At 37.2% G+C, this 25,730-nt stretch overlaps 1 protein-coding gene across 6 annotated transcripts in view; it reads left to right on the plus strand.

Moving 5' to 3' along the window:
• Positions 1 to 25,730, plus strand: part of LOC115225108 (armadillo repeat-containing protein 2-like) — a 70,090-nt gene that overhangs the window by 23,141 nt on the left and 21,219 nt on the right. For 4 of the 6 annotated variants that reach the window (XM_036514863.1, XM_036514870.1, XM_036514853.1 and 1 more), the window contains exons 7-12: positions 430 to 516; positions 2,748 to 2,923; positions 4,057 to 4,159; positions 7,174 to 7,355; positions 18,923 to 18,976; positions 21,724 to 21,869. In XM_036514863.1, coding sequence (XP_036370756.1) covers positions 430 to 516; positions 2,748 to 2,923; positions 4,057 to 4,159; positions 7,174 to 7,355; positions 18,923 to 18,976; positions 21,724 to 21,869 — 748 coding nt within the window. The remainder of the gene's footprint in view (positions 1 to 429; positions 517 to 2,747; positions 2,924 to 4,056; positions 4,160 to 7,173; positions 7,356 to 18,922; positions 18,977 to 21,723; positions 21,870 to 25,730) is intronic. The other 2 variants (XM_036514858.1, XM_036514874.1) reach the window with 2 other exon arrangements.

The raw sequence follows: 25,730 nt of genomic DNA on the forward strand, positions 1-25,730 counted from the left end.
CAGAGTGTGAATGGTGAAGGCACTGGGCTTACTGGTTAGGGTGCTTGGTTCATGATTGTAAAGTTGTGATTCTGATTCTCGGCAGTGCATTGTGTCCTTGAGCAAGACACTTTATTCCATGTTGCTCCAGTTCATTCAGCTGACAAAAATGAGTTGTACCTGTATTTCAAAGGGCCGGTCATGTCACATTCTGTGTCACACTGAATCTCCCTGAGAACTACATTAAGGATACATGTGTTTGTGGAGTGCTCAGCCACTTGCACATTAATTTCATAAGCAGGTTGTTCTGTTAATCATATTAACTAGAACCCTCATCCTTGTAACCCATGGAGTGCCAGAGAAAATGGATTGAAAAGATTTTTTTTTGTAATTTTAACCTCTCTGTAAATTTATCAATTGCTGGCACTGTTTATTTTTATCATTTTGCAGAAATCAATGAAGAAATTACTGAAGAGTCCAGTTTCTTTGACCTGAATATCAACCCATTACTAGATAATTTATTTTACCACAAAGAAAGTAGGTATTTAAAATAATAATAATAATAATTTATAATATAAGCACAAGGCCTAAAATTTGTGGGGAAAGGAATAGTTGATTCCATCAACCCCAGTACTTACTTTGTTGACCCTGAAAGGATGAAAAGCAATTGACCTCAACAGAATTTGAGCTAAGAACATGAAGACAGATGAAATGCTGCTAAGCATCCTGTCCAGTGTACTAATGATTCTGCCAGCTCACTGCCTTAATAATAATAATAAGAAGAAGAATTTCTTTTGTTTGCCATGTGGCAGGGCATATCTGATGAAGGAGTACATTACGAGCACAGTTTACAATTTGTGTGAGGGTTTACATAGAAGATGAGAAAGAAAGGGAGAGGAGGGTAAAATGAGATAGACATATACAAAATATGTGAACACATCTATGGTGCTGCCCTCCTGATACAGAAGAACTTCCAACTAGGGTCATTGAAGGAATCATACAGATCTAGGATCACCCCATCCACCAAGGGCACAAGTCCTCACCCAACTGTTATTCTCCAATCTACAGGCACATGCTTAGATTAACTGTAGTCCTCTGACCATTTTTGCCATAATCATCTACCCTTTGACAAATTCACTTAGTAAGAGCACTTCTCTCTTCTTCCTCAACTTTCTTTTCCAAAGAAATTGAGGACGTGATCAAAAACGGTGTCTTTTCTAAATCCTTTTGACCTTGACTACCATACAGTCTCTTTCACCTACCTTCTGTTGTTAAAGATGGGTGGTGGAACAATCCTTATGATGGACTCAGCCTATTGCCAGACTCCAGTGGCACATAAAAAGCACCCACTACACTCTCAGTGGTTGGCGTTAAGAAGGGCATGCAGCTGTAGAAACATTGCCAGATCAAATTGGCACCTGGTGCAGCCGCTGGCTCTCCAGACCTCAGTCAAACTGTCCTACCCATGCCAGCATGGAAAACAGACGTTAAACGATAATGATGATGATGCAACAACATCTGTTTGACATAACTCCACATACCAGCAAAGCTTGGACACTGTATGAATGCATGCAGTACAGTTCCATTGTTCTGCATGCATCTGAGGCAGTCCAGCCTAGTACCTCTGCTAGACCAGAACCAGCAGTACTGTTTTCAGTTCTATTTACAAGAAAACTATAAAACTGCTTTATTAAATTATTATAAGCTTAATAAATAATTAAAGCATGACAGAACATTGTCATTATATACAACCAACAATGTTGTCATTATTACAATTATCACCACCTCAACAATCACTGTCTTAGTATTTTTAATAATCAATTAGAATTTTATTCTAGGTTAGAAGTACAATGGCTGTGGGGTCAGCATGCTAGACTATTGAATTACTTGGTTATTAGTTTCAAGCTTACATCAATCGGTCTGTTGTTTAACCCCAGATCTGCCCTGAGCAGGCTTATGATCAAAAATCTGCCATGATCATACCATATTTTCATCATACCAGGTATCTAGAATTTTTTTTAAGTCATGTAATTTGAGGGAAATTTAGCTATTGTTTCTATCAGACTGCATAACCACATAGCTTGTCAGTACTGTGTGTGGCAAGGGACTTGAAGTGCATAACTACACTTACTTCAATTTACCTAGTTGTCAAAATAGTGTCTATATGTATTTCATGGTTATAAAATTTAGAAATTGGAAATTCATCCAGTTTTAAAAACAAATATTCAAACAAAAATCCTCTTCTCCGTGTTAGTCTATATAAATAGAAAACATGATGGAAAATGTTTGAAGATGTTCAGTCATTATGAATTACTTGAGTTTTCTTCAGTAGTCCTATCCATCAATGAGTGATTGATACTGTAGACTTATAGCCAAGTACTTCTTTGGATAGTGTGAAAATTTGAAATGTCCACCTTTTCTTTGTAAAATGAAATGTCATGTTCCTCTACTGAAAGATGTATGATCTTTATATATAAACCATGATTCTTCATGTTTTATATATAATTACACATAAAAACAAAGATGATGATAGGAAAGCAAGCAGGCAGGTGGGTATAATAACCTGTATTCCTTTTACAAATGAGATAATGATTTTTTTGTCTTCATGAGTATAATTAAATGTTAATGACATATTAGATAATGATGTTTGATTTCTACTTGAGTGTAGTTAATTGTTAATTAATTAATACCATATTAATTTACTCATAATTTTAATTATTCTCTCCTGCTAATATTTCATCTTTTATCCATTGTTGTATTTTACGCAGGAAAAGCTGCGGACCAGATATGCTCCACAGCTGAAAGTTTATACAATTTACTGGAGAAGGAAAATTTGTTTGGTAGAAACTACAAACAACGCTCAACCATCTTAAAAGCTGTGTTTAAGTTATTGGATTTTGATAATGCAGATGTGTTGCTTTCTATGGCAGAAATTATATTAGCTGTAAGTTTCAACACTTCTAAAAATTTTTGAATTTTCTGAATATCTTTGGAAACAATGGAAATTCATGGAGATGAATCTGTCTGGTTATATTTCTTCAAATTTTTAATAAAGTCATATTTTTGTAACTTAGACATCACTGTTTAAATAATTTCTTGACCTGAAATATCTTACATTATTTACATTCGACGGATATTTGTCCTCATCTTGTTTGTTGTTAACACAGCATTTCAGCTGATATACCCTCCAGTCTTCTTCAGGTGTCTTGGGGAAATTTCAAACCTGGGTTCTCATTCCTGGAGGGAATGTCCTGCCCTTTCCGCTACTCTTTTAGCTTTATGTGAATCGACTGGTGTCATTATATTCAAGCCAGGTGGTATTAGCTTTGAGAGTCTACATCTACATAAGAAAGTTAGATGGTTTGAAAGACAAGCTAGTTTTTGATGGAGTTTCTCTATATGTCTCCATTGAAGTCTAATGTCAGATTCGTACTGATTAGATAATATAGTTCTATATTTAAGAGATGAGGAATTATGGACATTATTTACATTATCTACATTTGACAGATAAGGGTACACTAGGCACATGCATCACAACCATATGTGCATGACATGGTGATCTCATATCAAGATAAACAGCACATGACCTTGCAGGTGGGGGCCCAGTTAGAATTTTCTTCTGGTCTAGTAGCCCATCCTGCTCAAAAGGTCCCTGAATAAGGGTTGTTTAAAGATGTTGAACAAAACATCCATGTTTCCAGAGGTGAATTATTCAAACCCCAAAAAATCCCTCTCAACACATGGCTATGATGCTCCCCCACTACTTCTGCTTGTGATCAAAGATGCACATATCGTCATCCACTAAGGGACATGCTCAACTGGTTACGGTCAAGCAACTGACAAGCAAATCTGTGATATTAAGCAGAATATTTGCTGTCACCCATCTTTTATACCAAGACAAAACAATGTACATGATAACACTTCCAATCAGTTAAGATCAGCAGCCTTGAGAGCCACTGCCTGGTATTGCATCAGGGCAATTATTATTATTATCATCATCATCATCATTATTATTCACTGAAAATCAAATGACATTTATCTTCTTTAATATTTCTTCATTTTTACATTTTTTTCTAGTTTCGAGTGACAGGCAAGAATCTCCTTAGCACCTGTAAATTGGTTTTCAAAGTCAGCCGCAATGAACAGAATGACCCCTTATTTTTGAAAGGACACATCCTTGGTATTATTTAAATTTCTTCGTTTTTCATCATTTTTCTTCAATAGTTTAAATATATTCCTAATAGGGATTAAACTCCTTATGTTGTTTTTAAACACAAAATTTAATGATTAATATTGTTAGTATTTCGTAATTATTTTATGAATTATAGTCATAATTATTTCATTGTTTGTCTAATATATTAATTGTCTGAAGTGAGATAGTCTATTGACCTTAACCATTATACACTATTATAGACCAACAGACAGGTAAACCCCTGTGTTACCATATTTCTATTAAAAAAACACTGTCATTGTTTCAATTAATTTTGAAAATAATGAAGTTAGTAAAATAACTTCATCATAACTTAGCTGATGGATGTATATATATATATATATATGTGTGTGTGTGTGTGTGTATGTATGTCTGGGTGAGTCGATATGTCCCTCATTTTCATGGTGTGTGTTTTCTGTGTCATTTGCTTACAGTCCACCATGAAAGCATGTCCAGGTATCTTAGCATGTCTTGACATGTTGCACAATCTTTGTAAACAAATGGCTTATTCATATGGTGTTTGTTTCCAGTTCTCCACATAAATGTCTGGGCTGTTTGTTGTTGAATATTAACTCACTTGGAAATACGGAGGTTGGTAACAGGAAGACTATTTGACTGTAGAAGCCTCTGCGCCATGCTCTCATTTCACCCACACAAGCATGAAAAAGTAGGCATTTTAATGATAATACAAGAGAAAGTAATATACAAAAATCTTGTAAAGAAAAATTTTTATATTTCTACATATCAAAAGAAGAGTATGGGTAAAATCACTGGAAGATTTTCCTAAATTCATTGCAGTCATATCATCTTGTCTCTCTAGGAACAGTGTTGCGTTTCTTGTCTTTGAAGCTGATAAAAATCAATTCAATCAATTATACGCATCCTTTATGAAAAATGTGCTTAATCAGGAAAATAAAATCAATGCTTGTATATAATAAAACACCTAAATATATATATAAAATAGATCATTGAATTACAAGGGTATTTGTTATAGCATATTTAAAAAGCAGCACCAGCTATTTCAGATAAATGATATTCAAATATCATACAGGATAAGTATATTTGGTGTGAATAACTCCTTGAAACATTTTTCCCCTCCTTTTTGAAGGCTACATTAGAAAATTATCAAACAAATTATTCTTGAAAGTCGTTATGTTAATGGTATGATTATAGATTTTTCCTTTTTATTTTTTTTTTACAAAGCTACAACACTATAAATGCCCAGCTGTTTCTGTTAACTCATTGTTCATGTATTGTATCATTATTGTTATCATCATAATTCTAATGTGTTTCCCATGCTTGCTTAAAAATATAAGGATAAAAATTCTTCCTGAGTTGTATAGGCTCATAAGGCTAGTTTCCCAATTTCTGTGGTGCATATATTCCCACTGGATGGAATGCCTGTCCATCTCAGGAATACTCATTTTTGCCTGCTGTGTGGACGAGAGCAACGTAAAATGAAGTGTTTTGCTCAAGAATGCAACACTTAACCCAGTCCAGGAATCAAAACCACAATCTTACGATCATAAGTCTGACACCTTAACTTCTAAGCCACATACCTCCACCACATGCTGCATGTCATGCTGTTATTCCTTATAGTCTTTTGTCATTCCATCGATAATGCACTGTAACCTAAGATTTGACCTTGCTACTTGTATTTCCCATGTCATTCTCAGTCTTCCTCTTTCTGTATCTACCACATTTTCCATCCATCATTCACCATCCATTCACATCAAATGCCTTTATGTCTCCCTTCATGCCTTTAAATATGTAACCACACTTTTTGCTCTTCACCTTACAATTAGCTTTTAGTCACACTCTTAGCTCTTAGCCACACTCTATTTAGTTTGTGCTCCATATAAGTTGATATGGTACATTGACCAACTCATGCTTCACTTGTTTCTCATCACTCTCCATAAGTCCTCCCAATTTATTATTGATCTCTCACTATCATATAAAATCACTCTTCTCACACATGTCTTGCACAGTTTGTCTTTAACATTAAAAGAGAAGCCTTTTTGTTGCAAACAGATGTAATGCCTCTTTGAATTACTCCCACCTCTTCCTTACTCTTGCTACTAAACTTTCACTACAACCACCTCTGACATTTGTTATGTCACCTGGTTAACAGTTCTCCAGCAAGAACTTTGTGGTTGTCCTTTCATTTGTGCACTTAGGCTGGTGAGGGATCATCATTGTGCTAGTTAATTCTTATGTGGAATAACTGGACTCTTAGACTTTGTGTTGGAGGAACATGTCTTGCTCATGCATTTTATTTTTGACATGGTTTCTATGGCAACTATTGGTAACTACCACTGTGCAGTAACTGTATATATATAACATATGAAGGATACTTGTGATAGGGAAGGTTATAGTAGGCTGGATAACTGCTATGTGGTGGGGGGAAATGCAGAGTTGATGGTGAAATTTGAACCCAGATGCAGGTATGGCTGTGTAGTAAAGAAGCATGCTTTCCAACCTTGTAGGTTTAGGTTCAGTCCCATGCTACAGCACCTTGGGAAAGTGTCTTCTACTAAATATCTAGGCCATCTAAGGCCTTGTGAGTGGATTTGGTAGATGGAAACTGAAAAAAGCCCATTGTATATAGATTCAGATGTGTGTGTGTCTGTCTGTCTGTCCTTTCTTGACATCACATTGATGGTTCTAAACAAGTTTCAACATATACAAGCAATGTTGCTCATTTCCAGTCTTCCATGAATACTATGTCCAGCTATGGGAAAATATTTCTTGGCTTGGAATCAAGTTAGTGTTGGAAACAGGAAAGGCATCCAGGTGTAAAAATAATCTACCTCAATAAATTCCGTCTGACTCATATAAACATGAATAAGTGAACATTAAAACAACGATAATGATGATGAAAGTACATTAACAAAATTTAAACACTGTGATGTGTCTACTGTTTCAGTTACATTTACATCCAAGTCATTATAATGTATTGTAATTAATGTTGTTTCTTATTTCAGCTCAGCTGCTGCAGGTGGTTCCTATATCAGATCCAGTGTCCTGTTCTGAAGCTCTGACATATTGTGTTGGAACTCTTAAGCTTCTGTCTGGTAACAGCAGCATTATGAAAGAACTTGTGCACAGAGAATGTATAGAGTTACTTACTTCTTTGTTGCAGTCTATCAACCTGACTGTAAGTATGGTATGTACCTATTATACAGGTATATATGATCACACAGGTGTATTGTGACAGTAAATATTCTAGAAAGTAAAATGACCACTTGATTACAAGAAACTTGCTTATAATTAACTGACCCAATAATCAATAATTGGTGAGAACCATACAACAGGAAGTGCGTTCATGACAAACTATGTCTTCAGCTTGGTTTCAATTATGAATTGAAGCCATTTTGCTTTGTTTGTGTTATTAATGCATTAGGGAAGGGCATAAATGTTAAAGTTTCTATTAAAATTAAGGGGAAACCATTTTGCCTGATGAATATGATTTTGGACTGTCAATTCAGAGATCTTAAGTTCAAACTCACTCCAGACATTTCAATGTCTATATAGAATTACACTGAATTTAACAACTCACTTCTCACCTAGCTGCTAAATTATGCATGAATACACTGGTGATAACTGACATCCTATCCAAGAGACTATTTGTTTCTCATCTGCTTTTAATGAAGAGTTTGAAGCTAATCACTAACTCTTCATTTATTTTATATTGTAATTTGTGAATAATAGTCATTAATTGGAAAAACAGGCTAATCACTTGTTCGCTACAAGAGTGAAAAGAGAGTGTCTAACTCAATGCAGAACATATCCCAAGAGCTTGCTGAGGACATGACAAATCTCTAGTGCTGATGCCACCATAGACCCCATGTCAAAGTAGAAATGTATGAGCAAGTTGTGGACCTTCAGTAGAACTAAGAGTCCAATAATTCCATATAAGGACTGACATGGCTCATGATGACTCACAAACCTATGCAATGTGGAAAGCAGATTTGGATGATGAAGATGGTGAAAGATTTCATTCACAAAGCACTGGTGATATACTTTGATCAAAGGTATGTGTGTGTATATAGAGGCTTCTGCATAGTTTTCATTTACTAAATTCTGCTCACAAGGTATTAGACAAACTGAAGCTACTATAGAATATGCTTAACTAAGATGCAGTTCAGTGGAATTGAAACTGAAACCCACTTGAAAAACAAAGTTCTTAACCCTTTTGATTCCACACTGTCTGAGACCATCCCTGGTCCTATGCTACAGATTTCCTGTTTTAAAGTGCTTTGAGTTAAACCATTCCATCAAAATATCATTTGAATTTAAATTCCAAATATTAGCATAATAATGTCAGTTATTTTAATAAAGTCTTCATTAATGTCAAAATTAATTGAAATAACAGCAGTATATTGCATCAGGTATATAGTAACAGAAGGGTTAACCAAGACTATAAGCATTTGCTTTTTTCTCTCTCTACTATATCTTCCTTGTAGATGTGAATCATTAAATATTATTAGTCTATTAATTTATGGTTCTTCTCTTCATATCCACTCAGGAAGTTTGAAGTGTTGTCTCTAGGTAGGAACACTATTCTTCATGCCTCAGTTTACCTAACCATTGGAAGAATTGGAATACATCAGAGAAAGCACATGTGATAGACTAGATTCCTAGCCAGAGGAATATTATTAAAACTATCTAATGTCCATTTTCCATACTGATGTGGGTTGGGTGGCTCAATAGGGGCTGGTAAGCTGGAGGACTGTGCCAAGCTCTAGCGTCTGCTTTGATGAGGCTGTAACAGCTGGATGCCCTTCCTAACAGCAAAGCACTTTACAGAATATGATGGCTGATTTTTATATATCACTTACTCTAATGAGGTCACCAAGTAACTTACATGACAAATCCCCTCAATTAAGGCAGGGAGTAGAATTGAGGGAAGTGGCTTTTATGCCAGGTGATAAGTATGATAGAGGGTGTCATGCTTTAGCAGAGACATATAGTAATACCAGCTGGCAAAGAGAGAAGATATATCACTTATTTGATTAACTCTATAGAAATCAAATATGAACTTCAAAGTTCAACATAATCATTTTAACATCCATTTTTCATGCTAGCATGGGTTGGTGTTTTTAAGTAGATTTTCTATGAGATGCCCTCCTTGTTGCCAACTCTCACTTGTTTCCTAGCAAAATATTTTCCCCATAGCCAGACATGTTTTCACAGAACACTGGAAACAAATGACACCATTTGTATGGCAGTATCACTTGTTTACAGCTATTATACAATATCAAGACAAGAAAATACACACACTCACTCACATTCACACACATATATGTTTGCAAACATATAGCAGGCTTCTTTCGGTTTCCAATTATCAAATCTATTCAGAATACTTTGGTCGGCCCAAGTCTATAATAGAAAGTACTGACCCATGGTGACATGCAGTGGGACTGAACCTCTCAACCACATGGTTGGAAAGCAAACTTGTTAACCATACAGCCATACCTAAGCCTCTTTCATGAAGACTTGTATACAATTCGTGAAAATAATTTGTTTTTCAAAGATAAAATAAAACAAAATACCTTCATTGAAACTTCACAATAAAATTGTCATAGCAAGTAATGTTTGGTGTCAAATGTGATAGTACAATATCTATTTAATCAATAGTACTGTCTATAGTTGACAATTGGATTTTATTATCACCATAGTATCGGGTAAATCAGCTCTGTTACTTGAAGTACATTGCTTGTACATGTTATTAAGTATTGATTGTTTCACAGTTACTATAGAATGAAGTGAATTCAACCATAGTTAGTAAGAGGAAATGTAAGGGGGAAAAGCTTCCAACAGACCTTGGGTAATATTAATATTACATATTAACAGTCACCACCACTCCTTCAGTGGCCTGTTAAAGGTTTGATCTCTGTATTGCAAACTGGCATAACCTGTCACTTGTAACAGTGCCCCTGCCACCAGTCATGGCAATCTGCTATGCTTCTTTAAGGGCAGACGTCAAATGAGGTTGGTGGTGGTTTCACCACCAGTGAGTTTCACCACCAGTGAGTTTCATTGGTTTCTCACCGATGTTTATATCTTTTATGATGTGGGAGGGGTTGTGTGGTAAGTAGCTTGCTTACCAACCACATGGCTCTGGGTTCAGTCTCACTGTGTGACACCTTGGACAGGTGTCTTCTACTATAGCCTCAGGCCAACCAAAGTCTTGTGAGTGGATTTGGTAAACAGAAACTGAAAGAATCCCGTTGTATATATATATAGATATAGGTGTGTGTCTGTGTTTGTCCCCCCACCCCCAGCATCGCTTGACAACCAATATTGGTGTGTTTACATCCCATAACTTAGCAGTTCAGCAAAAGAGAGCAATAGAATAAGTACTAGGCTTACAAAGAATAAGTCCTCAAGTCAGTTTATATGACTAAAGGCAGTGCTCCAGCACTGAAATGAGTAAAAGAATAAAAGAGTATGTAAATATATATATACTAGCAGTATCGCCCGGCGTTGCTCGGGTTTGTAAGGGAAATAATTATATAAGCATTTTTAGAGATGTAAAGTATAATAGCCATCTCAATATGGCTAACCACAAAGGGGGAGGGGTGTTACTGTAGCTTTTTACGTTCTGAGATTTAATAATAAATTTTAGAGAGTTACTTCCCTTATATATGTCAAAAATGGATTAAAAATGGGAAAAATTGATGGTAATTTTTTTTTTAAATCGTAGACTCATCGTAGACGCGCGCTAATACCCAGACGGTCTCGATATGAATCACGACTATAAGATACCTGGTTTTGGTTAAACTGCACCGCAAAATGTGGGAGTTGTTAGGAATCTAAATCGTAGGAGACAGACACACAACCTCACTTTTATATATAAAGATTTCCTCTATTTACATAATATTGAGGTCTCTTTCTTTCTTTTGTTATCTTACTGTTTTTACCAATATACATATATATATATATATAAATATATATATAGTTACAGAGATGTACTTGCATAGCAAGTGACTTGATCTGAGATCGTGTGCTGGAACGAAAACAGTTGCAGCGTTGAAGGTGTTTATAAGCCATTTAAGAAACACAAAAACCGTTAGATTCACTTCAACATTTAAATTAAATTTGTCAAAATATTTTCGTCGCTTTGAGACCGCGACCTGTTAGCACGATATTTTTGTCAGTGAACAGGTCGCGGTCTCAAAGCGACGAAAATATTTTGGCAAATTAAATTTAAATGTTGAAGTGAATGTAACGGTTTTTGTGTGTTTCTTAAATGGCTTACAAACACCTTCCACGCTGCAATATATATACACACATATATATATATGTATGTATGTATGTGTGTATATGTGTATGCATGTATGTGTGTGTGTGTGTGCGTGTCTGTGCTTGTGATTGTCCTCCACCACTGCTTGACAACGAATGTTGGTTTGTTTACATCCCTGTCACCTAGTGGTTTGACAAAGGAAACAGATAGAATAAGTACAATGCTTACAAAAATAAAACTGGAGTTGATTCATTAAACTACAATTCTTCAAGGCATTGCCCCAGCATGGCCACAGAGCAATGGCTGGAAAAAGCAGAAGAATAAAAGAATTGAGGGGGACCTCTACATGGTAGCTAGACCTGGTAGAAATAGCAGCAAAATTTCCCCCAAATCACACCTTACTGTCTTATCTATGTATATATGTATGTATGAGCCTATGAGGGAGACCCCTACATGGCAGCTAGACATGGTAGAAATAGCAGCCAAATCTCCCTCAAATCACACCTTACTGTCTTATCTTTCTGCTACTTGGATATAGGTGTTATATTCGTCTAAAAAAACTTTCCTGTCACACACTCAAGCACACGCACACACACACACACACACGCACCGTCACACACACACGCGCACGCACACACACACACGCACGTTAGCTTACAATTTTATTTATATATTTGCGTGTGTATGTGTGGAAAGAGGAAGTGGGAGGCAGAGTGAAAGAATCACTCACCACAGTAAGTGAATTAGTTTCATTTTATTCGTTGCCCACTGTGTGTGTGCGTTTGCGTGTGGTGTAAACCAGACTAAGAAAAGCATTTGACACACACACCAGAATGTGAGTTTTCTGTAAATTTTGCTTAATTGGAGTTTAAATTTTAAAAACTGGACCTGGCATGACGCGATGCATTGTACTCTTAAAAATGCCAGGTAAATTGTAATTGAAGAAATCCTATATTGTAGATTTGTATAACTCCCAAAGGGAGGCAGATAAAATCTGCCTTTTATAATAAGAGATATATATATATATCTCATCTAGCATCATCATCATCATCCAACATTCGTCTTTCATGCTAGTATGTGTTGGATAATTTGACAGGAGCTGATAAACTAGAGGACTGTGCCATGCTCCATTGTCCACTTTGGCATGAGTTTTGCTTCCTAATGCTAACCATTTTCCAAAGTGAAATAGGTACTTTTTATGTGGCACAAGCACTAGTGAGGTCACCAAGTAAATTGCAAGACAAAGATCCCTCAACTGAGATGGGGAGTGGTACAAGGGAGGTGAAACATAGATAGGTGTATGTATGTATGTATGTATATATATATATATATATATATAAATATATATATAGTTACAGAGATGTACTTGCATAGCAAGTGACTTGATCTGAGATCGTGTGCTGGAACGAAAACAGTTGCAGCGTTGAAGGTGTTTATAAGCCATTTAAGAAACACAAAAACCGTTAGATTCACTTCAACATTTAAATTAAATTTGTCAAAATATTTTCGTCGCTTTGAGACCGCGACCTGTTAGCACGATATTTTTGTCAGTGAACAGGTCGCGGTCTCAAAGCGACGAAAATATTTTGGCAAATTAAATTTAAATGTTGAAGTGAATGTAACGGTTTTTGTGTGTTTCTTAAATGGCTTACAAACACCTTCCACGCTGCAATATATATATACACACATATATATATATGTATGTATGTATGTGTGTATATGTGTATGCATGTATGTGTGTGTGTGTGTGCGTGTCTGTGCTTGTGATTGTCCTCCACCACTGCTTGACAACGAATGTTGGTTTGTTTACATCCCTGTCACCTAGTGGTTTGACAAAGGAAACAGATAGAATAAGTACAATGCTTACAAAAATAAAACTGGAGTTGATTCATTAAACTACAATTCTTCAAGGCATTGCCCCAGCATGGCCACAGAGCAATGGCTGGAAAAAGCAGAAGAATAAAAGAATTGAGGGGGACCTCTACATGGTAGCTAGACCTGGTAGAAATAGCAGCAAAATTTCCCCCAAATCACACCTTACTGTCTTATCTATGTATATATGTATGTATGAGCCTATGAGGGAGACCCCTACATGGCAGCTAGACATGGTAGAAATAGCAGCCAAATCTCCCTCAAATCACACCTTACTGTCTTATCTTTCTGCTACTTGGATATAGGTGTTATATTCGTCTAAAAAAACTTTCCTGTCACACACTCAAGCACACGCACACACACACACACACACGCACCGTCACACACACACGCGCACGCACACACACACACGCACGTTAGCTTACAATTTTATTTATATATTTGCGTGTGTATGTGTGGAAAGAGGAAGTGGGAGGCAGAGTGAAAGAATCACTCACCACAGTAAGTGAATTAGTTTCATTTTATTCGTTGCCCACTGTGTGTGTGCGTTTGCGTGTGGTGTAAACCAGACTAAGAAAAGCATTTGACACACACACCAGAATGTGAGTTTTCTGTAAATTTTGCTTAATTGGAGTTTAAATTTTAAAAACTGGACCTGGCATGACGCGATGCATTGTACTCTTAAAAATGCCAGGTAAATTGTAATTGAAGAAATCCTATATTGTAGATTTGTATAACTCCCAAAGGGAGGCAGATAAAATCTGCCTTTTATAATAAGAGATATATATATATCTCATCTAGCATCATCATCATCATCCAACATTCGTCTTTCATGCTAGTATGTGTTGGATAATTTGACAGGAGCTGATAAACTAGAGGACTGTGCCATGCTCCATTGTCCACTTTGGCATGAGTTTTGCTTCCTAATGCTAACCATTTTCCAAAGTGAAATAGGTACTTTTTATGTGGCACAAGCACTAGTGAGGTCACCAAGTAAATTGCAAGACAAAGATCCCTCAACTGAGATGGGGAGTGGTACAAGGGAGGTGAAACATAGATAGGTGTATGTATGTATGTATGTATATATATATATATATATATATATATATATACTAGCAGTATCGCCCGGCGTTGCTCGGGTTTGTAAGGGAAATAACTATATAAGCATTTTTTGAGAGTTATAGCCAAAAAATAGCAAAAAATGCATTAAAAATGGAAAAAATATGATGGTAAATTTTTTGAAAAATCGTTGACTCATCGTAGACATTTTTAGAGAGTTACTTCCCTTATATAATAGCGAAAAAATGCATTAAAATGGAAAAAAAACGATGGTAAATTTTTTTTTAAATCGTAGACTCATGTAGACGCTTTCTTAGCCTCATGTAGACGCTTTCTTAGCCATTTCTGTTTTGGTGTCTTCAAGCGATGAAGTCGTTGTTCTAAAAGAACGCTGGTCTCCTTGACAACGCATTACGACGTTGATTTCCTTACACTCCCTTCCCCACAGGTGCAGGTGTGAGCGTGGACGCCAACTCCGCCGCCATCGACACACGAAAAATTATGCATTAAAATGGAATAAAAAATGATGTTAAATTATTTTTAAAATCGTAGACTCATCGTAGACGCGCGCTAATACTCAGACGGGCTCGATATGAATCACGACTATAAGCTACCCGAATTTGGTTAAACTGCACCGCAAAATGTGGGAGTAGTTAGGAATCTAAATCGAAGGGGACAGACACTCACACAACTACAGTTTTATATATATAGATATACATAGCGCAGTAGTGGTGAGATGTGACAGCAAAGAAAAGCATACATTCACTCTCTGCATGCAATTAGACTCGGAAAGTTCGTGAGGAACCCATTGACCCAATTTGCTGACTTTTCCGATAGCACACAGGTCTCAATGAATGGTTGAATGACCAAATCCAAGCTTCTCTGCTAGTTCCTCAACAGTTACGATGAGATTTTGTTCCACCAGGGTTTTCAGGATGTCCTTGTCGAGTTCTACAGATCTTTCAGGATGAGGCTCGTCTTCTAGGCTGTTCCAATATAGCTTTGAAAAAAATAGCTGTTAAAATCGAAATGCACTCTTCAAAACTTGCACTATGAATAAGGACAAGATAAAATTACTACCTGCTTTTATAGCAAGTTAATATAAGTAGTTTATCCCATTCCCCTCTGACTTTTAGTTCAAGCTGTTGAAAAAACCGCATTATTATATATACATACATACATACATACATACATACATATACACACACACTCTCTCTCTCACACACATGCACACATTTATATTCTGTTATTCTTTTATATGTTTCAGCCTTGAGGTTGTGGCCATGCTGGATCATGTGTGTGTGTGTGTGTGTGTCTATCTGTCTGTCTGTCTGTATGTGTATATGTATGTGTGTGAACAATAATATTTTCAACAGATGTGTTGCAAATGTATCTGATTGTTCTCAAGCTTCAATACTGTGTGTGTGTGTATGTGTGTGTGTATGTGTGTGTGTGTGTATGTATGTATATGTATGTATGTATGTGTGTATGTATGTGTGTGTGTGTGTGTGTGTGTATGTATGTATGTATGTATGTATGTATGTATGTATGTATATATGAGTGTTCCTCAAATCACTATCTCTGGCTATTTACTCTCTTCCAAGAACATTTTCACTCACACTTATGTGTTAGCTTCCCATACATTTTACTCATGTATCTATCAGCGTGATAGAGAGAAACAAATATTACATCTAGTTTCACTTTATTCGTTGCCCACTGTGTGTGTGCGTTTGCGTGTGGTGTAAACCAGACTAAGAAAAGCATTTGACACACACACCAGAATGTGAGTTTTCTGTAAATTTTGCTTAATTGGAGTTTAAATTTTAAAAACTGGACCTGGCATGACGCGATGCATTGTACTCTTAAAATTGCTAGGTAAATTGTAATTGAAGAAATCCTATATTGTAGATTTGTATAACTCCCAAAGGGAGGCAGATAAAATCTGCCTTTTATAATAAGAGATATACATATATATACCTACCTACCTCTGTGCTCCCTATGGAGCATAGGCCATCAACAACTTTTCTCCACATTTCTTGATTCTAGGCTTCCTTTCTTCTCCCAAGTCTTTGTTTGAATAATCATCCATGCTTCTGTAACTTTGTGCTTTTCTTGATAGCGGTGTTAGACCAACACTAACCCATTTTTACCTTTGAAAGTGGTGGTTCAAATTAGTCTGGACTCTGTCCTTTGACCTGTCCAGCATGGGATGCCCTATCAGGAGCTTGCACTCAGCTCATATAGTTCTGAGGGTCACAAAACTGCAAGCCACCACAACTACGCCTAACCTTTGTGGTGGAGATATATATATACATGCTGGCTTATTGTACAATGATGGTTTAAGTGTAAGTCTATCCTTAACTGCAACACCCATAAATTCCAGAAACAATGTTAACCTAGGATCAGTGCATGTAAAATGTCTGGTGTCATAAAGAGCCACAATGTGAAAATATTGCATCCAGATGTTGAATGAAAGAAGCTGACCTGCAGTTGCTGAATGGAGGTCTGCTCTTTAAAGGGCAAATAGTGAAAAAAATTAAACATATATCAAGCTGATGTCTCTACCTGCATTACATCAACAAACAGTATAGGTTCTATAGAACATATTTCAAGGGGCACCAACACAACAACTCATTCTGTCATTGCCACTTGGACATACCACAGCTCATTCAAACTAAGTTGAGAGATAGAGCTGAGAGCACCAAATGCTGATGGTCTTAGCTTTATCTCTCAATTTTAAAAATCTATTTCAAATAGTGTTCAGCCTTGACTGATGGAGGCCCCTCTCCTTCATCATATCCATGCCTCTATAAATATATTCAATAGTACATACCTAATCTGGTTTCTTTTTATTTTATCATTCTAACTGTGGAAGTGGAAGTTTGCTCATAGTCTTCATATTTCTTTTGAGCCCTTGGACACATAAGGCTAGTTACTTGGTTTCCATGGCATAAAAGGACCAAGATCACAACATTCATCCCTGAATGGGACACTAGTTCATTGTAAGGTTCAAGGCCAGCAAGTCATTAACACCAATCCCAGTACTTGACTGGTACTATATTTTATTGCCCCTGAAGGGATGAAAGGCAAAGTTGGGTTCAGCTAGATTTGGAGACAGAACATAAAGAAATTCCACTAAGCATTTTGTCCAACGTGATAAGGGCTCTGCCAGCTCACTACTCCTCATAGTCTTCATAGGCTCTCCTAAATTGGGATACATGGGACAACAAGGAATAAAACTGGTAATTATTGAAATTTGGTAGTTGGAGGGATGAATTAGTTGGGAGTTGTTGATCAGTCATTCTCAACCAGGGTTCATATGACCCTTGGGGAGTCCATAAGACCCTTAAGGGTCCATTTGAGATTTTGTTAAAATTTATGTGCGATAAATTGGTTATTCTTCTACAATATATGAAATATATTTTAACATTTTTTTTTTTATATAATTCCTAATAATATCTGACCCTGTGCCACTTAAAACCACCCAGTTCACACTGTAAAGTGGTTGGTGTTCGGAAGGGCATCCAGCTGTAAAAACCATGCCAAAACTGACTTCGCCTGTGCTTGTCCCACATAAAAAGCACTCCTCACCTCACCTGTGCTTGTGCCATGTAAAAAGCACTAAATCCATTCTGCTGAGTGGTTGGTGTCAGGAAGGGAATCCAGCTGTAAAAATCTTGTTAAAACAGTCACAGAAGTCTGGCACAGACTTCAGCTTGGCCAGCTCTTGTGGAACCATCTCACCCATGCTAGCATGGAGGGCGTTAAACGATGATGATGATAGCATTTTTTAAAACATCAAATGGCTATTGAGGTCCAGTAGAATAAAATGGAATCAAAGGGGTATATAGGCAAAAAATGGTTGGGAATCACTGCTTTAGAGGGATGTACTTGTAGGAAAAAGTAATTGGTAGTGTGTTTGGTTGTTATCCTCAGTGGGAACCAGGAATGAAGAAAAGAAAATGCTGCCATAGGGTTAAGGTGGAGAAGGAGTAACACCAGTCATTGATGCTGATGTTTAACCCCAGGTCAGCTTTGGCTAAGCACAATTTACATCAAAAGCATACTACTTGTGGCCATCCTAACATTTTGTACATCTTACATTACTTTGTTTTTTGTGTCTTTATTAAGATTGGTATAATGTTATTTAAGGGAGTTGACAGCAGTTTCTAGCTGGTCAGGGGACAATGTGGAGGTTATTTTGTCAGTAACAGATGAGGAAGTAACCAAGTATACCTTGGTTATTGGATCTTTTTTTGGTGACATTTGGTAAGAGAGATGTATTTTTTATAATGTGTATTTGTGGGTGTGTGCATTTGATGCATCCTACCTTGCATACGTTTTGTGTAGTGATGGCTGAGGAATAATTGATAAATGTACTTCTCTAACCAGAGATGCATTGAAGAAGATTAAAGAATGCAGTTAATTCATTTTATTGATTTTTGTCTCAGTAAATACTTGTGTATGTTATTAATTTTAATTGAAAAAAATAAACATAACTGTCCAATTTAACTAGATTTTTGCTTCATCAATAATAATGTTGCTATTTTCAGGATCCATCTGTACCCAGTGCCAATAAAGAACAACTTGGACATTTACTAATACAGGTGAAGTGTATTATAATTTGTTTACTAATATGTATGTGTGTGTGTGTGTGTGCCAACATGGAATATGGATGTTAAATGATGATGATATAAGTATGTATGCACTCATCTCTGTTTGCATGTGTGTGTGTGTGTGTGTGTGTGGCTGTTTACTCCTACCAGTGGAGTATATTACATTTTATTAATGTGTCCTGTGTGTGTAACAATTTATTAATAAAGATTAATCTATTGATGTGCATGTGGTGATACAGAAGAACTATATTTTATATATTTATGTATATACACCAGTATAATGTGTGTGTGCTTGTGTGTGTGTGTGCCTGTGTGTGTGCGCGATCTGGGTGAAGCCAACTCCAAGTGCAATAACTTCATGCACAGGCATTGCATGGACAATAGTCAGTGATGGTCTTCCTTGGTCACAAGTGGACAGCCATCATATCTCTCTCTATATAAACGGCAGTTTGTCTGTGTGTGTTTCTGTGTGTCTGTTTGGTTGTACCCTCACCCTGACCACGGCTTTCAACCAATTCTGATGAAACTTGACACACACATAGCCCAATGTCATAATTCAAAACTGACGCAGCGAAAATTTTGAAAAGTTCCCTCAGTTCTGAAAAAAATCGATAAATTCGACATGGGGTCGAGAATCAGAAACACAAACCACAGACTGTCTAGGGGACGCAACTCGACCTTTTTTAACTCTCAAAAAAAATTTACCATAATTTTTTTTCCATTTTTTTGTTATTTTTTGGCTATAACTCTCTAAAAATGCTTTATAGTTATTTCCCTTACAAACCTGAGCAACGCCGGGCGATACTGCTAGTATTTAAATAAACCATAATATATACTACTACAACAAAGATTGTTGGTCTTCTCTATTGTGTGTATTATGTGATGATGGACTGTTAAATGTATCGTGACATTATGATGGATCAGACTTGTTTTATTTATTCTGACTTTGAAAAATGGATATAAAATGATGATGATGTATCAATAAGATCAATATAGTCGTGTCTGTATGTGTGTGTATTGATTGAAATATGGCTTCAGTCTTGCATACAATAAATAACAAAATCAATTTTCATCGTCATACTTCTGCTGTTTTGGTAAAAGTAAAAGCTCACAAAAAAGAAAAATAAGACCCATCCACCAAAGCTAACTTGAAAAGCAAACATGACAAAGTGAAAGAAATCTGCAACAGTGAAGTCTTTCTCTGATATTCTGTAATAAATATATTTATTTTGGGCATTGCTTTGCAGTCTTCCTGTATAGAAAATCCACTTTGTGACTACTTTATTTTGACTGATCAAAAGAAATCATTTTATGTATTGTTGTCCAGTCCCAAATCAGTTGTTAGTGAGTAGGCTTAGGATCAAACATTCCAGCCATGACCATCCATGATTTTTGGTGGGTACATAGGACTACATTTAGTAGTCCATGATTCTTGGTGGATATAATTCTAATATCCACATTTCCATGCTTGCATGGGTGAGATGGTGTTTGCTAAGGCAGATTTTTTTACAGTTGGATGCCCCTCCTGTCACCAACCCTCACGTGTTTCAAAATAAGATATTTCCTCATGGCCAGGCGTTTACATAGAAGATTAGAGACCAACAATGCCACCTGTATAACAATGATGCTCATCTACAGCTGCCATGCAATGTCAAGACAAAGTGGGAACACACACTCACCGCCAGCTTCTTTCAGTTTCTGTCTACCACCAGATTCACTCATAAGGCTTTGGTTGGTTCAAAGTTATAGTAGAAGACACTTGTCTGAAACTGCATGGTGGCAAAGCAAGCTTCTTAATCCCACAGCTTTGTATATGATTTACATCTATATAAAAGCATCGGATGTGGTGTGCAGGAGAGACGTTTGCGCTGGTATGGTCATGTACTAAGGATGGATGAGGAAAGATGTGTGAAGAAGTGCCACTCCCAAACAGTTGAAGGAATCCGGGGTAGAGGTAGACCCAGGAAGACATGGGATGAGGTGCTCAAGCATGACCTTCAAACATTGGGCCTCAGAGAGGCAATGACAAAAGACTGAGATCTCTGGAGATATGCTGTGACTGCGAAGACCCGACAAATAAAGGGAGTTCAAGGCTGTATCCTACACCAGCTTCACACAACCAGCCCCAGCCCATTCAAACTACCTTGGATCACAGGATGGCCTGCTGTGCTTGAGGAGACCTATTAAGTCAAGTACATTAACATCAAAATAAAAATCAAATGGAAATTGTAGTTGTGATACTCGTGCCAGTGGCAACTAAAAAACACCACCTGAACGTGGCCGATACCAGCGCCACCTTAACTGGCGTCCGTGCCAGTGGCACGTAAAAAGCATCAACCAATTGTGGACATTGCCAGCCTCCTCTGGCCCCTGTGCCGGTGGCACGTAAAAAGCACCCACAACACTCGGAATGGTTGGCATCCAGCTGTAGAAACACTGCCAGATCAGACTGGAGCCTGGTGCAGCCTCCTGGCTTCCCAGACCCCAATTGAACCATCCAACCCATGCTAGCATGGAAAACGGACACTGAACAATGATGATGATGATACGTATATACCCACATGTATAATTTAGCTACCAGTGATATATCTTAGTAATGTGAATCAATTATATTCTCTATTACATTTTTTTTGTATTGTTTCATAGAAGAAATATATTGATAAACTGTTGTATTTGTTTCAATTTTGTTTATTTTTAATAATTTACCTGCACTTTTTTTCTTTTTTTTATATAAATAGTTAACTGCATGTCTACGGAATTTAGTAGATGCTAGCAGCAGCCGACAGCGACTTCTCGCATGTGAGCTTATTCCAGCTTTGAGTACAGCTATGGAGCTTAATTTGGATGATGGGGACCTAATCCTTAATATATCCAGAATATATAGGTGAAAAACTTTTTATTTTACCTTAATTACTGTTGTATTGATTCTTAAATTTTAATCATTTCTTTCATACTTTAGCCACTGAACACTTGGCAAAACACCTTCTTCCTCAATACTACACCCAACTCTTTCAGGGAATTTTGTCTTGTAAATTACATGGAGACCATGGAAAAAAAAAAAGCACCCTCTACACTCTGTAAAGTGTTTGGTATTAGGAAGGGCATCCAGCTGTAGAAAATTTCCAAACCAGACATTGGAGTCTGGCCCATACCAGCATGGAATATGGACACTAAAAGATGATGATAACAGCATTAGAAGTTTATAGTTAAACTATATTTTATAATGTATTAAAGTTTTACTTTTTTGAAACTATCAAAGCATCAACCAATTGTGACTGATGCCAGTACCCCTTGATTGGCTCCTTTTACGGTGGCATGTAAAATGCACCATCCAAACGTGTTCCATGCCAGTACCCCCAGACTGGCTCCTGTGCTGGTAGCATGTAGAAAGCACCATCTGATCGTGATCGTTACCAAGCCCGCCTTACTGGCTCCTGTGCCGGTGGCATGTTAAAAGCACCCATTACACTCTTGGAGTGGTTGGCATTAGGAAGGGCATCCAACTGTAGAAACTCTGCCAGACTAGATTGGAGCCTGGTGCAGCCGCTGGCTCTTCAGACCTCAGTCAAACTATCCAACCCATGCCAGCATGGAAAACGGATGTTAAGTGATGATGATGAAAATATGGACTGAGTACTTAACCCATCATTCCACTGGTAATGGCTTTAATCTGCATAAAATCCATCTTCTTATAAGCCTAATATGAATACTGCAAGTTAACAAAATACTTCTTCATTATACAGTGCTCTTGCTATTCACAATAACAAACTGACTTTGAAATAATAGTTAACTTATTGTGAACATATGTAATGCTGAGAGTTTCACAAAGGTAGCTAACAAAAAAATAGTGTATTGAAGTAAACACAATGTTAGTTATTGATTGAATCAACTCCACACATGTTTCAGTGTTATTAGACCTCTTCAGCTGAGTAAAGATTTCGTTATGCATGCCAAAGTCTTTCATTCCTTGAACCCTCAGCTTCTCATAGTAAAGGTGTCATTGTGACATGCTGCATCTTGGCATTTTATATCTGGCAGAGCCTATTCTTCTCCAGCTCTAAACACAGCCAATTTCTTCTAGAAAGAGAGAGAGAAAGAAAAGCCATGTAAGGATTGCTCGCATTACAAAGAGTAGGTTATTTATAGACTCTAAAAGGATAAAAGGCAAAAATGACCCCAGAGTGCAGAGAGCTGAAGCAACTATCACAAGACATTTTCTAATGTCAACCCTCTAATGACTATCAACTCACCTCCATACTTGCCAGAGACATAATGAGAGAATGAGTAAATGCACAATAATATACACTTTTGTTGGCCTCCAGAATGTAAATATATTAACAGGGAATAGAGGTCATCGACATGAAAACACATCAGTTTGTGTTTACATATTTAATGTGGGTATCATTAAAAAGCTAACTAGAATAAATTATGCAACCACAAAAAAAATAAAGAAATCAATATTGATCATTAAGGCTGCAAGCTGGCAGAAACGTTAACACGCCAGGTGAAATGCTTAGCGGTATTTTGTCTGTCGTTACGTTGTGAGTTCAAATTCCGCTGAGGTAGACTTTGCCTTTCATCCTTTCGGGGTCGATAAATTAAGTACCAGTTACACACTGGGGTCGATGTAATCGACTTAATACCTATGTCTGTCCTCGTTTGTCCCCCTCTGTGTTTAGCCCCTTGTGGGTAATAAAGAAATAGGTATTTCAACTGTCTTTACATTCTGAGTTCAAATTCTGCCGAGGTCAACTTTGCTTTTCATCCTTTTGGGGTCAATAAATTAAGTACTAGTTGCATACTGGGGGTCAATCTAATTGACTGGCCCCTCCCCAAAATATTTCAGGCCTTGTGTCTAGAGAAGTAAAGAATATTGATTTGATTCTTTCTGCAAGTTTGTGTCTTTACAAGAGACACTGTCCAATGTGAATGACAAGATACAAACTGCACTTTCTTCACAGCCTCAATGGCAAACTAAAGCATTTGGTTCTATCCATTAAAATAAAACTTATTTAACTGATTATAGTGAAGGTACATGATTAAGTGGTTAAGGTATTCAACTCCAGATTGTAAGGTGAGTTTGATACTCGGTAGCACATTATGTCCTTGAGCGAGACACTTTATTTCACATTGCTCCAGTTCACTCAGCTAGCAGAAATAGGTTTCATTTCTATTTCAAAAAGCCAACCTTGTCACATTCTGTATCACTCTGAATCTCCATACGAACTACATTAAGTGTATGAATGTCTGTGGAGTGCTCAGCCACTTGGATGTTAATTTCATAAGCAGACTGCTCTGTTGATTGAATCAACTGGAACTCTTATTGTCGTAACTGGCAGTACCAGTTTATTTTTAGTAAAACAACCCTTAAATGACTCGGCTCTCATCAAATTCCCCACTTAAATATCCTCACCACCATTTGATGTTCATATTTTATGCTGGAATGGGTTGGATGGTTAGACAGGACCTGGAAAGCCAGAGGACTGTGTCAGGCACCATTGTCTGCTTTGATGACGTTTCTATGACTGGATGCCCTTCCTAACACCAACCACTTTACAGAATGTACTTGGTACTCTTTACATGGTACTGGTACACACCTAAAATTTATCAGTTTCAATTCCTAGAAGTATGCAAGCCTGATATAGGTGCCACCAACTTTATGAAAGTATTGCCGTCCTGAAAATCCTGCCTCTAATGTGGAATTCTATATCACTAATGTATTTCTTACTTACTTCTATCTAACATGGAAATCAACTGAAAATAGGTCTTACATTACAGATGTGGCTGTGTGGTAAAAAGTTTGCTTCCCAACCACGTGGTTCCTTGAGCAAATGTCATCTACTACAGCCCTAGGCCAACCAAAGCCATGTGAATGGATTTGGTACATAGAAGCTGAAAGAAATTATTGTGTGTGCATATGTTACTGTTTCCTTGCCTTAACATTGTGTCAGTATCCTTCATTTCCAATCTTCCATGAAACATGCCTGGTCTTAGAGAATTATTATCTTACTTGGAAAAAGGTGAGGGTTGACAACAAAAGCATGCAGCCATAGAAAATCTGCCTTTACAAAAATTCTATCCAACCCATGCAAGCCTAGAAAATTGGACATTATAACAATGTGATCCCTTATCATTTCCGTAGTGAAGCCCAGCATCCAAAGATCCTTTCTCATATATAAATATACGCATGGGTCATTGCCAGTGCTACCTGACTGGCTCCCCATGCCTGTGGCGTGTAAAACGCACCATCTGAACATGGTCAATGCCAGTCCCTCCTCTCTGAGTTGCTCCTGTGCCGGTAGCACATAAAAGCACCATCCGAATGTGGCCGATGCCAGTGCCGCCTGACTGGCTCCCATGCTGGTGACACATAAAAAGCACCCACTACACTCTGAGTGGTTGGCATTAGGAAGGGCATCTTGCTGGAGAAACCTTGCCAGATTAGATTGAAGCCTGGTGCGGCCTCCTGGCTTGCCAGTCGCCAGTCAAATCATCCAACCCATGCCAGCATGGAAAACAGATGTTAAACGATGATAATGATGAGAATGAATTCCATATTATGGCAAATTTGCAGGAATGCAGCACTTGTGTAATGCTGAGTATGCCAGCATAGTCAAAGAAAGGTTCTTATGTGTGGTAAAAAAATTATATTGTAAATATTGCCTAAAAGATATTGAGTTGGCTGAAACAATATCAAGTTTCATTCCTCTTTATTTTTATTTCAATGAACAACCAGGATTAGTTG

This window comes from Octopus sinensis, linkage group LG2 (assembly GCF_006345805.1).
Source record: "Octopus sinensis linkage group LG2, ASM634580v1, whole genome shotgun sequence".
NCBI lineage: Eukaryota > Metazoa > Mollusca > Cephalopoda > Octopoda > Octopodidae > Octopus > Octopus sinensis.